This window comes from Apaloderma vittatum, unplaced genomic scaffold (genome assembly GCF_000703405.1).
Source record: "Apaloderma vittatum isolate BGI_N311 unplaced genomic scaffold, ASM70340v1 scaffold42783, whole genome shotgun sequence".
Classification (NCBI taxonomy): domain Eukaryota; kingdom Metazoa; phylum Chordata; class Aves; order Trogoniformes; family Trogonidae; genus Apaloderma; species Apaloderma vittatum.
Genome location: NW_009709492.1, coordinates 8910 through 26323, shown reverse-complemented (window position 1 = coordinate 26323; position 17414 = coordinate 8910). Strand labels below are relative to the sequence as shown.

Genomic DNA, 17414 nt, shown 5'->3' with positions numbered 1-17414 from the left:
AGCAGGAATCCTTGCAAACCTTTTGAGAGGGAGGTTTTCTTGATGGTAATTTCAGTGTAACGCCATTGAGAGAACAAGAATCACAGAGGACAGTAATATTGGTCCATCTAGAAGCTCTGTGGTGGGCTTACAGCATGCTCCAAGCATTACTGAAACGTAATTTTCTTTAAGAGGAATGGAATGAGTCCCAGCATGTTTTAATTTTTTTCTTTATCACAGACCGGGGCTCAGCCATGAGAAGCCACTCTCCCACAGTGCATGCTCTAGTGCTCCACAGGATGGTTGCATGACAGAACATGATTCCTCTAATTTTCTATCTTTGCACCTACGCGCTTTTAACTTTCACAAACACAAAATTTGCATAACCATGCTGACATTGACTTTGTCAGCATTAATTCTCAGTCCAATGTTTCCTCAGGGCCATTAAAATCCTAAGTGTAACTGATTTCTCTCTAAGTAGTGTAAAAAAAGATGCTGTAACTTCTTCCATTTCCAGTTCTAATGGTATAGACTGCACTCATGTCTATGGTTGTATTTCAAATCCATTTTTGGTTTGGCAAAATTGGGATGTAGGTGTATGTACTTAGATACGCTCATGTGGTGAAAAGTTGGGGTTTCAGTTAAGAAAGAAGAATAACTGAGAAGGCAGCATTCCGCAGGTGCTTTAGGAGGTATGGATTGCCTGAATTTCCCTCTCTCCACCCACCTAATCCAACAAATGATTAAATATAACTGACATGCTATCGCTGACATTATCTCAAAGCAGTTACCTTGACTATCTCAGCAAAGACAGACTTTTGATCTCAAGTTATGGTCTTTATGCAGGATACATTGCTCAGGGCTTCCTTGTCTTTCTTCCTGATAACCATTCAAGCTGCCAAAATAGATTTTAAAGCCTTATCTGAGCCCACCTACCACCATCCATATGTGTCAGTGTGTGCCAAAGAAACATGAGCTCGCATTTGCCAGGTTGCTTCGTGTGAGCTGAGGGCAGGGGACACCCCCTGTGCTCCCCCCTCTCCTTACAGCTGCAGACACTGCATGGGCAGGCTCCAGGCAACAGGATTTTCCAGCTTTATCGTCTGTGCTGAAGCAGAAGCAGTACTTCCTACATAATATCTTTGAGATTCTGAATCTTTTTGCCAACAAACTTTCCCATTAAGCATGGGTCCTGCAGATAGGTTCTAGCAGATGAGCTCTGTACAAGGGGCTGTTACATTGAACAGAGGTTTCGCCACTGTCATGGTCACTATTGCCCTTGGCTGACAGCTGGAGGGGGTTTATGGCGGAGAGAAGAAAGGACACAGACTGCTTGACCAGGATATCCAAGGATGTGAATCCTGTAATCTCAGAGCACACTTATTTCCTTCCACACCTTGTGATAAAGGCACAAAGTGCTAAAGCATGGAACAATTTCATCCTTGCTCTCTCTTTGACACTAAAATGCAGCAAAAGACAGGAAAGTGCTTGTGGCAGAGCAGCAGGGAGACAGTGGAGCCGGAGAGCAGCTCTGCCATTAGCTCCAAGAGCCTGTTTCGTTTGGAGAGGGGGGGCCAGAGATCCACTCACAGCAAGCAAAGGAACTGGAAACGCTCCCAAAAGACATTGTTAGAGTCGTATATGGAGCAAACTTCAAAATGTTTTTAACTTCTTACATTTCTGTAGCCTGCCAAGCATGGCATTCAGATATATCTGCATTGCACAAATGGATAAACTTGTGTCAGGCCAGGGATGCCTTGACTCTCTTCACTTGAGTCTGTGTGTGAAATTATTCAAGAATATGCACTGTGCAGACACATTCCACTGTAATCTACATTCATTGGCAGATCCTGGTTTCCTTCTAAAGAATTACACATGCACGCCTTGTAAAATCACCTCTCCTCCCTCCATCACATAGAAATCCAGCAGCTGCTCCTTATCCCCATGCATGGCTTCTGAACTGACAAAGAGGGATTGCAGAGAGCACGCAGTGGTGAATGACTGATACCACGGATGAGAGGAATCCTGCTTTGTTTTACCCGAGGCACCCATCCGATGGTTCCGCAGGCACCGGGGTTCTTGAGCAGATGCATCCAAGGGCATCACAGCTCCAAGTCCAAAAATCACTGTTCACTGCTCTGCAGCCTGTTTCTGGGGACGTGCAAGGAGTGGGCAATTTTCCATGTACGCGGCGGCCCCAATCACTTTATTCACGCTCCATTTAAGGATCAGCCTGACGAGGGCGAGTACACTCCGTTGTCATCAATTTGTACTAACTCACTGTTCAGCTGACCTCATGCGGAACTGCGATGTGCTGCATCACCTCGTCCTTCTCCAGCAGCCAAGGCAGGGTGCTCCCCTGCTGCTCCTCTCTGCAGCTCCTGGGGAGGGAAAGGAGCGTGGTGAAAGCCCTACCTAGGAGCCCTACACAGGTGACAGGTGACATTTCTCGAGCGTAAGAATCACTCCCCTTTCTCCTACAGCAAAGGGTATGAGCATGAGAATTGGAATATCCCTTCTTTGCTGCTCGTTGTGTGCTGTGGCGTTTCAGAAACCTGGAGTCATGATTTCTTCTGGCTTTTACATTTAGATTTTGAAGCAGTAAAGCAATTTCAAAGACAGGTGCTGCTGCGAAGCACCTTTCTCTGAACTCTCTGACCAACCAGCACAAACCTTGAGGACTTCAAGACGTGCTGCAAGGTCCAGTTCTTCAGCCAGATGTCTGCCTCCATGCGAACAGGCTTTTGTCCCTGTTGGTGGCCTTGCAGGAGGCACTTCGTTATGTTGCAGGGTGTACCTAATGGGCTGTTATTAGATTGTCAGTCACATTTCCAGCCACGGGATGAGTTATCATGAACTCAGCATGAAAGACTACAAAAGGACAGTAAAGCCATGGAGCAATTCGTTTGAATTAACTTTTAAAAATACGAAAAATAGATTTCTGAGTTTCATTGTTGAATTAACTTTTAAAAATACGAAAAATAGAAGATTTCTGAGTTTCATTTGAGGCTGCCACCGTTGTAAACAAAGCAAAATATCCTGCAGAAGCAAATCACCTTAGCCCTGCATACTCATTTTTTTGATAAAGGCCAGCTTCCTTCTCTGATACAGCAGAATTATCAGGACACATATTTATGACAGAGGCTACTACAGTATCACAGGTCACAGCTAAAAACCTTTTGCTCACTCCCTGGCACAAAGGAAGTAGTTTGCAACTGTTTGTAGGGCGTATCTAGAGTCCTCCATTCTCTTTGGATTTTTCCTTTTAGTTTATACGTGTTACAGACAAAGACCTCATTGAGCGTGTGATTTATGTATGCACGTGCACATTATAAACACTGCGCTCAAATGAGATATGGTTACTCATGATGCTTCACTACTACAATAGAGTTAATTTTCAGAGCGAACTCCCCATAATATCTTAGAATGTACGTACATACAGATGCGTATCATTAAGAAAAATAAAATTTCCGCATGAAAGTGAGTAGGAGAGAGATGAATCTTCACAAACATTTATTTTCGCATGACTAGAGACACACAAATCGCCAAGTAAACTGATTTTGCCCTCAAAGTAGTTGATCAGGACTTCCTGAGGATGTGTAATACTTCAGAATGTATAAATAGACTTATGTATATACGCTCAGTTTGTGTTCAGCAGTCTCATTAATTAGAAAGACAGGCTTAGATTCCACTTGCTTTTAAGTTGCATTGTCTTTTGTGCTGAAGATAATAAGGTTCACAAAGCGAGCTAAAAATAGAGCGAGCCCAACGTAAACCAAAGCTAAAAATATACGGCACGCAAAACTCGCTTTTGCCGTTTTCACGGAGAAGGCCAGCCTTCGCTCCGCTGCAAAGCCAGCGGTTACCACAGATTTTTAAGGATGGATTTGAAACGAGTGGACACCAGAGCAGCGATGAGAACCGGGACACTTGGGGCAGCCGGGGCTTTCTGCAAAACAGTAGCGCTGCGGGAGCACAACCAGCTGCCCATCTCAGGAAAAAAGAAAAATGCCAGCGAGGACACGGCTGAAAGAGGGCGACATGAGATCTAAAGGGACAAAAAAAGTGAGAGCGAAGGGATTTTAGCTAAAAAGCAACAGAGGATATTCTTGCTGCCTATTTCAGGCTGAGCAGTCACTCACACTTGCAGAGATTAAATGCAGTTCATACAAATAGCTAACTGTCAACGCATAAAATTAATAGATTTCCAGCCACTTTATCCAGAAGGACGAAACCTGGTTTAGCAACGCTTTTGTGTGCATGAATGAATTGAAAGGGCACTTTTCAGCCAGCCTGAGCACCACCTGTCCCAGGGCATGGCGTCAGAGGGGATGTGAGCTTCCAGCTGCACCTCAGCGGGTCCAAGTAGGGCAGTGAGCGGGGAACAAGTAGGACAAAGTAGGTTTAGGAACTTTTATGGAATTCAGGCAATCTGACCACGGTCCAAAGAGCTTAAGGGTCTTTTCCTAGATCACACAATAGCACCCTGGCAAGCTGCTAACGCCCTGGCTTCCAGCCAGAAGCACTGTCCTCCATCCAGCAAACGGGAGAGGGAGTTCTCAACTGAAGGAATGTTTTTGCCTCAAGTTTCCAAGCTAGGCTTGATCGCTAAAACAATTGAAAACATTTACAATCAAATGAAAACAATACGTAATTGTATTGTTTTCCAGCTATTCTGCTGCCAAGAAACAGCTTTGGTCAGGAAACCAGTTGTAAATTTGACAAGGAAGAAACAGAGATAAGTAGGACTCCTTACTTGCCAAGAGAGACTCCCTAAATTTAACTGTCTTGAACTTTGTGAAGGAAGAGTAGGCATTCAGTCCTGCTCAGCCCTACTCTAAACTAAAACCCAGCCAAGTCAAGGTGACACCTAGGACATGGTGCATCACGACTTAAATCAAGCATCCCTGATACAAAGTGAGAGCCAGAGGTAGCTGATAACACAGGAGTTGTAAGTGCAGGTGTGCAGGGATACTGAATGTGTATTTATACTCAGTTATGTTATTGCCAACAGCAACAACGATGCAGATGTCTTTATTTAATGCCAATTAGGCAACGAGCTTTTGGAAATCCTGGCTAGTATCTAATACTATCCTGAGCAAAGTAGGGATGCTTGCGACTTAACTCAATGTGTGCCACCAAGGCATGGGGGTAAGGTAATAAAACCCACCAGGGCAGCTCGTATCACAACAAAGGTTTCAGCACCTCAACTGCAAAAACAAAGGAGAAAAAAAGAAAACAAACCAGCAAACCCCCCATTTTCTGCTGCATTTTTTCTGGGCAATAAAATAAACAATGGGGGAGCTGAGGTTTGGTGGAAAGAGCATCCAGGTGGGAGGACTGCAGGAGGGGAGGTGGTACGTGCTGAGTCCCTGTGAGGAAGGGGCTTCAGCGGAAGAGAGATGAGAGACTGGGGAGTGGACGTGGTGAAAAGGTGAAGGGCACGTTGTCAAGAGATGGGACAAGGGATGGATGAAGTAACAGCAGGGATTACAGACTCTGAGGGAACTATCTGAATACTGTAAACACCACGGAGGGAGAAGAATTGTTTAGGGTGGTTCAGTGATATTTCTAGGAGTGATGGGATGCAGATAAGCAAGTGGAAAATGTAAGCTATTAAACAGGAAACGTTTCCTGACAGTGAAGGCTAATAGACAGTGGAAAAGTCTCCTAAGGGAAGTGGCAGGAGCCGCTCAAACAATTAAAACTAGACTAGACAACATACCTTAGGGCATAATCATGCCTAAGAGCACAGACAACTGACTGGATGTGACAAGTATCTTTCCATCTCACTTCAGAAATAAAGCCATAAAGCCCAGGAGGGATAAAGGGCCATTGTAAATGCAAGGTTCCTATACGTAAGGAGGAATCACACTTGCCTCAAATAAAATCCAAATGCAAATTTTCCTTGTAAGTGACGTAGGGTATGACAGCTCCATTCCTCCTGAGCAGTACCTCCACAAAAGATCTCATTCTCCAGTGTTACGCTAACTGCAAACAAACAAATGAAAAATGTAATTCCCAATAAACATGAACTCATTGTTTGCTCAGGCATTCTGCAGTGTTTATTAGCTCGTTGTTTAAGGTTTAACAGCTTTGAGGACCTTTTTCTTATGAACTGCTGAATTTATATCCTGTTCGACTTCACTGATATCATCCAACTTTCTACACCACTACTGTGACAAGTGTTTGATAGAAAAACACTAAGCCTTTGTTAGTTTGTAGACATTAGGGATTCTGCAGAAAGCCTGCAAAAATTAGACACTAATTATCGGGTGCACATTACATTTGGCAGACACGAGGAAGAATACTCATGAGCGCTGGATATAAGGCAGCAGTAGCCACATGAAGGCTGGATTCTTTTTTATTTTTATTTTTTAAACTTTTTCTCCCTATTACCTTAATGGGCAGACTGAAAGACTTTTAGCCTGCTCATGTGCCAGTCTATCAAGATGTGATTGAAACCCACAAGCTTATTTGAGAGAACCTGCCAAACACATATCAGCTGGTAAAAAGTCAGCAATTGCTTTGACTGAGAAGAGCTGGACCCAGACAGCAATGAAAGGCTCCATAACCCACCTCCATTGCATGACTCCGGTCCAGTTGGGTGGTATTTGAGTTCCCTCAGTGATTCCTGTGGTCGTCTTTGGTTTTCTTGGTTCTATGGTCACGGTCTAAAAGCTCCACAACCTTGCACCCAAGGAACAATGAACTTGCTGCCCTTACTCCCAATTGTGAATCATATTGACCGTAAAATTTGATTTGCATTACAGTAATGCTTTGATGTTTAAGTCACACTCACACTCTCATTGTGCAAGGCACTGTGCAAACACAGAACTGCAGATCTTGTTCCAAGAATTTATGGTAAACAGAGCAGAACACCTCAACCGACCTTGATTTCTCACCTGACAACTTTTCTCTCTGGTTTAACTCACATCCCAAAGAGTCTGAAACAAAATCTTTGCAGGGAACTATCCTGTCGGGCTGCAGCGATGCTCCCGCTTCCAAACATTCACATCCAGGTTATTCCTGCAGTGCAATGGTTTTTCTTCTGCTGAAGGTTCACGCGCACAGAACCAGTAAAGACAGACCGTTCCCCGCCATGGCATGCTGGCGCAGCAGCTGTTAAAGCACACCCTGACCACTGGCCCAGAGAAGTTGCCAAAAATATATCTGCAGTCATTCATCCATGCAACCACTAACACCTATGAGGCATGACCAAGCCCTGTGTAGATTGGCTTACCTGGCACTAGGTAGGCATGTATTGATTAAAATACCAGTTAAGGCACTTGGTGACGTTCTGTGCTTGGAGCTCCCGGTCCTGCTGTTTCCCAGGGGTGATGAGAAAGTTCTCGGCTCCGCCGGGGCTCAGGCCTGAAAAAGACGACAAACAATTTTCAAAAGAGCAGGTCCTAAAGCTAAGTTTTGTGGACGTTTAGAAGCGTGTCAAAAAATAAAACCTTGCCGCAACCTATTTTTTGATAACGACAGACTACTGATGGAGCGACGATGCAGAAATCACTGCAGTTCTTACAATAGCAACGTGGCAGTGGTGTTTACTCTTCTTCTCAAGGTTGCTAAATATTTGTTAAACTAGAAAGTGAGTCAGCATTATTTCTATCTTCCAGTGTAAGATTAATTTTTGTAAGAGATAAACTAAACCAGCATCTTTTTTTAAAGATTAAATTAATTGTCATAAGCTCTGGCAGGTCTCTCTCTGTTGCTCACCACTTTTAGTATTGAGGTTCTATTTATAACTTCTAAATACCTCATAGGTGGATGGTGTTTCTATGCCATTGGTATGAAGATAAAGGTGTTAAAAGGAGTTATGAGCCTTCCAGCAGATGTGTTAAGAGATCACAAATTACAGTAATTAGCAATCTAATGATAGGACTCCTCTGTAATAATCTCTAAAAATTGATTAGAGATTATTAAAATCATTAGTTGTTATTAAAATGTCTATAATTTACTAATCATAGGCAAACAGAAACTATAGTATTAATCATGGTTGTAAGAGGTTTTGAATTGCTATTGATTAAAGTTAAATAACAAAAGAGAACTATTCCTGTTAAAGTCCCCATAAACTTTATAACTGCCATAAACAGGCGTTGAAGCATGTGCCATAAAATAGTCCGTCCTTTCCTGACTAGACCAACACACACTTAAGCCAAATTGACTCTCTGCACCTGGATTCCAAATTTCTTCTGACAAAAAAAGACATAAGAGTAAGACATTCTATTGAAAAAAAATTTCAACCATCTGTGTGAGATCACAGCTGAGGCAGAATGAGGATTCTTCTCTTCTTTCAGGAAATGAGATGGTTCATTTCTTAAAATTCCTTATTGCACCACATAATCTTTTAAAAAGTTCCTGGAACAGAATGAGATAAAGTCATCTTGCATAAGTGAATTTACAAGTATATGAAAGGATGGCGAGTACGGAGCTGAAAAAAGGAAATTTATTTTAACACTACATATATTCAGCCATGGAACTTTTGCCTCAAGAAGCTGCTGAAGCCAAAGTTTCAAACTCAAATGATTTAGAACTGCAACCCATCCCGAGTTCTAGTATTTCCTGCCAGCACAGTTTGGGGAGGAAATATTAACAAACGTGAATGAATCTGTTCATGACCAAGAGGAGATCTAGAAAGAGACAGGGCTGCCTGGTGCAGGATTTTTACGCTCTCTTCTAGATTATTTGATATTAGAACGCAGCCACCCTCAGCCGATGGTGTGCTCCGTGCCACTAAGAAATCCTGGGCAACTAAAAGTTTCTTTGCTGTCAAAGCCCTCACCTCTTACAAGCCAGTGTTGTTTATATATTTAAGGAATGAAACATCATAAACTAATAAAATTGGGCAGAAAAACCTGAAGTCGTCAAAACTGTAATGATTCTCTGAGGTGAATCCATTTCACATCTGCTTTTTGGACGGGCAATTTGTACAGCTTTCTATTCACCTAATTTTGACTATTTGATGGGTGATTTTTTTTTAATTGTTGGTTTGGTTTTTTTTCAGTTGGAGCCCATTGGTGCTATCCATCACAGAAGAATGACCAGTCACACTGTATAGGTACTGCTAAAAAAATTACTTTTCCAATCATGTTAGTGTTTGGATTCTTCTCTTTTGCAAAGAGCCTCTTTAGAGAAATAATGCAAAAATTCTTGATATTTTTAATATTGAATATCTTGAAGATATTCTTGATATTATTAATATTTTTAAAACTGCAAAATAATTATGTGCTGAGAAAGTTCCTATATTAAATTGCAATATGTAAAGCCCTTTACTTCAAAGATGTCTCCAATTTCCCAAGCAAGAATTTATTGACTGTCGAGTAGTTTGGTTTTATCAAGGATTTGCAGTCTACAGAAAAACATTATTTTCTTCACCCTTAAATAGAGCCTCGAAAATGGTATGAAGTAGATGCCAGCTGCAACGGAAGGAAACAGTCACCGATCAATATTGTCACCAAAACTGTCGTTTATGACAAGAGCCTTAAGCCACTCTACTTTGAAGGGTATGATGTGAAAGGGTCTTCAAAATGGAACATAGAAAACAATGGACATACAGGCAAGTATTGTCAAATTATTACTGCTATTATGGGATTTACTTGTGCCTTCAACTTGGAATCATCCATTTGCTTCCTCCATGTCCTGGGCAAGGTGTCGGGTATCACTACTGCCACTTAAAAGCAAGGAAACAAAAATAAACTAGCCCTCGTCCCTCTATTTCAGAAGTGAAACTTTCAGAATAATTTCTGAACCAAGGCTTTCTAGGAAGTTTCTGGAAATTATGTATTATTTCAGATTCTGGACACAGTCCCTGAGAGTCTTGGCAGAAACTGGTCCTGCGTGGGTGCAGAAGCAGAGCTCAGGATGTCTAGGGAACCTCTAGGTCATACAACAAAGTCTAGGACTAGGAGGCAGGTGCGTGTACGGGTTTAGGACAAGAGCTTTGGCAGAGGTATACGATAACTTCTGCTGAATGCTCCTGTTCTCTTCATTTCTGGGCTTGTCCTTTCTGACCTTTGCTTCTGCATAAAGAATTCTGCGGAAGAAGAACGGATTCTGGGGAAGTCAATCAAACAGTAGCTCCCAGTGTGTGTGTCTCACTAGTTCCTTAACGAACGAGCTGAAATCTTCTCAGGTTTCACTATTTTCACCACACATAGAAGTTAGCAAACATGAGCTCATTGATGAGCTACTTACTGGTTCGGTGAACAGTAATCTAGCAGTGTTTTACTTCCTCCACTTTTCTTTGCTAAAAGCAATACTAATTATGATCTTCAACAACATTATGCTAAATAATTTTAAATAAATCTGTTGCCTTTCTTTTTTAAATTATGTATAGGTGTCCTTAAAATCTTAGATGGATTTGTTTTAGTTGCCCAGTCCCTAAAATGGAAAGTTGCAACTGGCAATTATTTTCGTAACTTAAAATGGAAAGGTGGGAAGGTAGACAGCTGTGTAGATTTTCACAGCTAGACATCCTGGTTTAAAACTTTGGTATCTTGACAGACCACAGGAAAAGCCACGTTTTGATTTTTCACTAGCATTTGGGCTGATGACTTTCCCATTACAGAATGATATTCTAGAATCTCCATATGACCATCGCTGTGCACAGAAATATCTTTTACCCCAAAATTAATATTCATAAGGATTGGTCAGAGCTCTCATCTTTCCCAGCCATGCAGAAGGATTAGGTTTTTAATCTAGGCTTTTAAAATTTCTTCCTTCTGAGAGAGCCAATTCCTGTGCTACGATGAGTACAACATTGGAACTGTTATTGCTTAAATTACAGCTGCAATTAGAAGCTCTACATCAGATTAGACTATCGTTGTGTTCGATGATGTGCAGATAGCAAAGGTCAGGGTCTCAAAGGTCCTACAAACAAAGCCAACAAAGATAATGTTACTCATCCATTTACAGATAAAAAAGCAGACTAAATGGCTCACGCAAGCTTCCAGTTAATTTGGAATTCAGAAGAGAAATTAAATCTCTGGGGCTTCAATCCAGGTCAAAGTAATCTTTCCTATGGAAAGAAGAATACTGTGCTTAACAAAGAGGTCTTAATAAGTAAATTTTTAAAATATATCCCAAGTGTCTCAGGCAGAGGAAGTGATGGTGGTTTATAGCTAGAAAAATATCTCCTAAGAAAATTTTATTTTTCCGTTTACCATCCAGTGTTAAATAGATATAATGACTTGGATGCTCAGGCTTAAGTTGCAACACAACTCTAAATTAAAACAGAATAACTTTAAACTCTGCCTAAAACAAATGTTACAGTGCAGAAAATAGGAGATAAAAAGGATGCTTAAAAAACAGAGTGGGATCAAGTTTACTTTTAACAAAACTTTGATAGTGTTCTCTGAGACCAAAAAAAAAAAAAAAAAGGAAGAACGTGAGGTCTTCTGAAAAGCACAAGAGCACAAGTAGCTCTGACTCCCAGGGCTATAACGGCAATGAAAATCTCTGCAAATCCCCTCAGTGCAATCAAGGAAAGATGATCTGGGAAGATAGTCTGTTACCTTAGTATCAATGGATACTAAACCCCTTACCGCGGAACAACCCGAAGTTCTGCTCTGTCCTCCTCCTCCATTTTACAGAGGGAAACAAATATCATCGCTTTTGTTTAATATTACTTCTTCAGCTGCAGCAACGGGCAGCTCAGCTCTCCAGCCACCGAGACTCTCCACAAGTGACTCGAGGTGACCGAGCAGATCCCAGGTGGAGACTCCACCAGCCCCATGTGCTGTGCGCTAGAGCGGTGCCCAAAAGCTGTGGCAGATTCCTGGGAAGTGGGCTATGATATTTCTCCTGTTCATCTCAAATTAATCTCAGCCAGCATTTTCCAAGAGTTCAGCTTCCACAGAGCTGAACTTCTGCAACATTCTCTGTGAAAAACCAAGTCAAAACTTCAGGATAAATTTGAATCTCATGAACGTGGATCTGTCTATTCTCACACACTATTAATGTATGATCTGATTATGTGGGTGTTTTTTAAAAAAAACCCAACTTATTTGTTTTCTCCAGTTAAAGTAACATTAAACGGATCCCCTAAAATCGGAGGCGGGGGTCTGGGAAGAAAATACAAGGCGATAGAATTTCATTTGCACTGGGGAACGAGACTGGAAGGCGCAGAGCAATACCTCCCCGGGTCAGAGCACAGCATCGACGGAGAGAAACAAGCCATGGAGGTAGGTGAGCCTGTTTGTGGGTTATGGCTTTTCCTCAAGAACTCCACCTTTTTAAGATACTGTGGCACAAAAACTATTGTCTAGTTCTGTGAAACCCCAACAGCGGCAGTAAAGAACCGAGGACACGCTGCTCACTGACCAGACCAGGCAGAGAGCACAGCAGCTCCCCGCAGCAAAGGCACAGCACAAGCCTGGCCTTTGGGGAGGAGAAACATTTCAAAGTCTGTACAGTCTGATTACACTCTCAGATTGTATATTGGGATTATAGATTAATTTCTGAATTATTCAGATTATGTATTCATTTCTGGGAATGCAACCACAAATCGACCTCTGTGACTGAAAGCAGAAATAAAGTAGAAATAAAATTGGCAGCTCCTGCCGCAGTTCCAGGGCCTCGAGCTCTCTGTCCATGGGCAGCCAGTCCAGAGGAGCTACTGGGCTGCACCTGCAACACGAGCTGGGGGGGAAAAGGAACAAATAATTGGCCCTGACTCTTGTGTCGCAGCTTCATGTTGTCCACATCAGAGAAGATGTTTCAGATATAACAGAAGCGAAGAAAGCTGAGGCTGGTGTGGCTGTGTTGGCATTCTTTGTGAAGGTAGGCAGCCAGATTTTTAATTGCCTGTCTCAATTTGGCCGAGTGATTGACTGCATTAATGTTAAGCAGTCCAAGACCTAAGCCTCTCTATCTTCTGCAGCCATTCAGTGCCAGCATCTAGTTCCTTTACGCTTTTCTATATTCTGCTTCCTTGTACCTTTTCGCCGTGTGGCTCTTTTCTGTTTTATTCACAATTAGTTTATTTGCGGTTAATTTAAAGCAACCAGTTGTTGACAAATGCAAGATTTGAAAGCAAAATATTTCCATTTCAGGTCGAAGAAGAAAATAAAAACTATGCTACTCTAATAAATGCATTAGAGAATATTAAATACAAAGGTAAGACACTTGTGTTGGTCAAAACACAACCTATATTTCGAGTACGTGTACCACCAGGTCGTTCATGGTCCAATCCTGTCCTAATTGCAGTAGAGGTCGTTACATGAAAGTCAAAGCCAAAAGATAAAGGTTGGTTTGTCAGGCACTCAGAGCATCGCAGGTGAGAGAGATTCTAGATCTCCGTATTCGCAGGGAAGACCCCCCTCATAACCAGAACGTTTTTTTCTGCAGGAGGAAGCAGAATGAGAAGGAAAACACAAGAGGGGTGTGTGACCCGTGTGCCGCGGGGTCCTGCGGTTGGGGATTCCCCCTGCAGCTCGGTGCGGCCAGGGAAGCGCACATGGGGATGAGGTTTTACAGAGCCAGGAGAAGCAGCTGCGTCCAGAGATACACACGAACAGCCTCTGCTCGTCACGAGCAATATTTCCCCGTGTTCCGCCCAGGGCAAGCAGCACAGATGGAGCCTTCGCCACTGAGCTCTCTCCTCCCACCTGAGGAAGACCTGGGGAAATACTACCGGTACGAAGGCTCCCTCACCACTCCCGACTGCCACGAGGGAGTCATCTGGACGGTGTTTGAGAAGCCGATTGAACTCAGTGATTCCCAGGTAAGTGGCAGAGGGATGGCTTGGAAGGTTTGCTTGTGGTTATTTGTCCTTTTGGTCACCTGCTCACTCCTGCAACCCTAACGGGGACTTGTCACCTGTCCCACTGCCGCCTTCCCGTGACACACGCACCCCCGCTCGCCTGAACGCAGTCCCTAGTGCCAGTTTCTCGACCCTGTTAAATCACCTCCCAAAAAATGGCAGGAAAGGGGCAGGAAGGGGAGATGACGATGTGAAAAGAAAGCCAGAAAAGCCCGACAGGTAAACGCCCAGCTCAGCACCACCGCTGCCATCTGCTCCCTCCCTAATCTCACTGCTCCTCTCCTGCTGTCGGCACAAGGACAGCACACGTCCAAAGCCAAACCTGGCGTGTACTAGCGTCAGCTTTTGTCCCAAGGAGAGGAACAGGAGACTGAGTCATGACTGCCTCTAAAGTGCTGATTAAATGCTGATTGTTCAGCTGACAGGATAAAAAAATTCAGAGGTCCTGGAGTGGACTCTCGGCAATGGTACCAACCCAGCCGAGGGCCAGCATTTGTGTTTTGTTCTATGTCCTCGCAATCCCTTCAGCCATGCACACGCCAGCTCGGCACGGTGCACACGGGCGAGCGCCGGCTCGCTCTGGGCCAGCACCGCGCTGCAAGCAGTTAGAAATGTGAAGCAAAGTCAAAAAAAATCCCAGTCCTCTTACTCTGTCTCCCTGTGACGTGATGGGCGAGGACAGGGCTGGTGCGTCAGGGGGACTGGTGTCACCAGGTCCTTGAGGTGGACAAAGCACTTGGCTCACGCGGAAGGGAAGCCCTCGTGATTTCCAGGCTGCAAGAAGTCCTCTGTCGGTGACCTCTGGCAGCAGCCTCCGTCACGCTGCTTCCTGCAGGGCTGAACGCACCCACACAGTCCAGGAGATCGAGGCACTGCAGGTTCAGGATATCACGATTTCCAGCATTTTGTGAAAAAAGCATTTAACGATCTTTGTTTGTTTGTTTTCTTCCATGTCTGCAGATTTCTCAATTTTTAAGAGTCCATTTCGAAGACAAGAACTCATCTGTCATGGCCGAAAATTTCCGGCCCGTGCAGTTTCTGAACGAGCGAAAGGTGTACTGCTCCAGCGGGAGCACCCTCCTGCCTCCTGCCCAGGGGTTAATGCTGGCCCTGATGCTTACCTGCCTCCTGGGCTCTCTTCTCCAATGAACACTTCTCACCTCACTCAAGGTTCTGGGATTTTTGGAGACTTTTGTTGTTTGGGGTTTTTTTAATTGCTATTGTTGTTTGGGGTTTTTTTTGTATCAAGTATTCTCTCTAACTACCAATTCCAGAATCGTATCTGAATGCAGAATTTAGCCTTGTCCTCCTCCGGACACTAACCAGGGATTTCTGCTGCTGCTCCTGTATAAAATGAAAGCCATTGCACTAAATCACAAGAATTCAAAAGGAACTGTAAGATAAAGCTATGACGATTCAGATTTAAAAAGAAAAACCACAACACATAGAAAGAAGACTTTAGGATGGGTTATCTGCAAGCCTGTCTTTTAGCCCAGAACTCAAGGGACCCAAGCTATACAGAGGACCTTCAAGAGGAATCTGTTCTAAAGTGCCTGTGAAGGTTTTTTATTGGAGTATGTTTACGTCCAGCGCTGCAAATGAGGAAGATGTGGAGTAATTGTTATCATCCCTAGATTGTCCTACACAAAAGTACAACACAAAGAAAAGACAAAATGCTCAAGTACAATTGAGCAACATCTGGGTCACCCTATTTGGTGAAGGATATGAAATAAATTTCACCTGTACTAGAATAATTTTCCCTCCTTCTTCTTTCACAGTACCTACTTTTTAGATCAGGCTACTGGATTCCTTTCATCTAATGTACAGATTCTGCATTTCAGGTTTCTCTGTGAAGCCTGTTGATCCAGCCTAGCCCAGCACCCTTCCCTGGGGTGCCCGCGGCTGAGGCAATGTGCTAGAAGGAAGAAGGGAAGCTCAACCACACGCACCGGCTGCCCATCTGTGGAAATTCCCTCTCTTTGGAGGGCTGCGTTGGAAGCAAGAGACTTAGATGATCCTTTACAGTTTTCGCTTGCTTTATAAAATGGGACAGCTCAAGAAATGGCTCTTTCCAGGATCAGGTCTTAGAACTTTTTAAGTGTCAATCTGAACAGTGCAGTGTGAACATTTCCACTTTTTTTTTTTTTTAATAACATAACCGCAATATTGCATATGGTTAAGATTCATAGTTTTTCCAAGAAAATTGTGATTTGAACTGATTTCTTCAGATCTTACCCAATTACTTACAGAAAAGCTCAATATATTGGGAAATGGGATTTTGTGATATTATTCCAGTTCTCTCTCTGAACAGCGATGCAACCATTTTCTTTGGCTAATGTAATATAATGTTACAGCTTCTTTTAGAATTTTAGATTTTGGCCACACCAAATTAGGATTTCATATTAGCAGACCTGTATTTTTTCTTTAGGGCAACATTTGCAGACCTGACTTTATGCTACAGCTCTATGGCCATTTTCGGGAAAATCAAGGCAGTGTGATAACCACAGCTCACCAAAAACAAAAAGTGAGGGGAGGGGGAATTATTTTCATGTTTAAAAATCATTAATATTAGCTTTAAAAAAAAAAACAACACAGGAAAGCAAATTCACCTTTTTAAGTTTAGAGGAATGACTAAGACTTCAACTGCATTTTTAGCTAAGCAAAACCTTTTGAGAAGCAAACATAAATGAAGTATTAAAGTTAAACCAAGACCTATGATTTCATTGCCTGGAGTTTTTATTTCTTTCATCCTTGCTGGAGGGGAATCCACAAAACATTCCTTCAGAATTCCTTTGCAATGTTTAGGGTTGGGTTTGCATTTGGGGGAGGGAGGGGAGGTGTGTGGGTGGATTTACGTTACATTGGGAGCAACAGAAGAAACTACGGAGGATCTGAGTCCACTGCAATTTATTGTTAGTGATGTACGGAAGCAACTTTTCACTAGGTTGTGCCTCAGTTTACCACGCAGATAGAGAGTAAAATTTACAGCTTAAATTAGTTACGAGGTGAGAGAATCTTCTTTACTAAAAAATATATTAAAACATAACTAAGAGGAAGAAAAAAAATTCCACTGAGAGGACGATTAGTCCTCTGCAAGCTTGCTTCTGCACAAGCCTCAGCATGAATAAAATCTGAACAGCTGAGGATAACCATATTTTCACTCAGTGAATCTGAATTTTATGCCAATGAGGCCAAGGGAAACGCTACAATCTGCATCTGTGTCAGTGACGTAGTTCAATTTGTTCTTTGTCAGAGGTGCCTCTCTGCAGCCAGGCAGACACATTGCACTCTGGTGCAGGACGGGACAATCGCAGGACTAGTATTAATGCAGCAAATAAATACAAATCTACAGCAGAAGCTACGCAACTCGAAAAAGTAAAAGACAGGAAGGGCTTGAAATGGGACATTTGTTTTTCTTTTGTGAAGACAGTTATGGAAAAGTAATTTACCGTTCCACAAGTAGCTTCAGGTGCTGGTTTTCAAGAATTAGGCTGTGCTACACTTGGCATGAAACGTCTTGTGTTGCGAAGACACTAGGAAACAAGGGTAACTCCTGAAGAACTAATAGCCAAGCTGTGATAATACACAAAAGGGAGGGGAAGAAACAGATTTAAAAAGACACAGAAAGAACAGCATTTTCCTAGATACAGAAAAGTTAACA

At 42.8% G+C, this 17414-nt stretch overlaps 1 protein-coding gene across 1 annotated transcript; it reads left to right on the top strand.

Annotated features, from left to right (window-relative positions):
* Positions 1-8407: 8407 nt before the first annotated feature.
* Positions 8408-14902, top strand: CA4 (carbonic anhydrase IV). The gene is made up of 8 exons (XM_009866937.1): positions 8408-8414; positions 8996-9049; positions 9377-9547; positions 12010-12173; positions 12679-12771; positions 13044-13107; positions 13551-13714; positions 14714-14902. The coding sequence occupies exons 1-8, from the start codon at positions 8408-8410 to the stop codon at positions 14900-14902; spliced, it is 906 nt and encodes a 301-aa protein (XP_009865239.1).
* The last annotated feature ends 2512 nt before the right edge of the window (positions 14903-17414 follow it).

Coding starts and splice junctions, on each gene's coding strand:
- CA4 (XM_009866937.1), top strand. Junction 12,174..12,678: donor GAGAGAAACAAGCCATGGAG/GTAGGTGAGCCT, acceptor CTTGTGTCGCAG/CTTCATGTTGTCCACATCAG. Junction 13,108..13,550: donor AGAGAATATTAAATACAAAG/GTAAGACACTTG, acceptor TGTTCCGCCCAG/GGCAAGCAGCACAGATGGAG.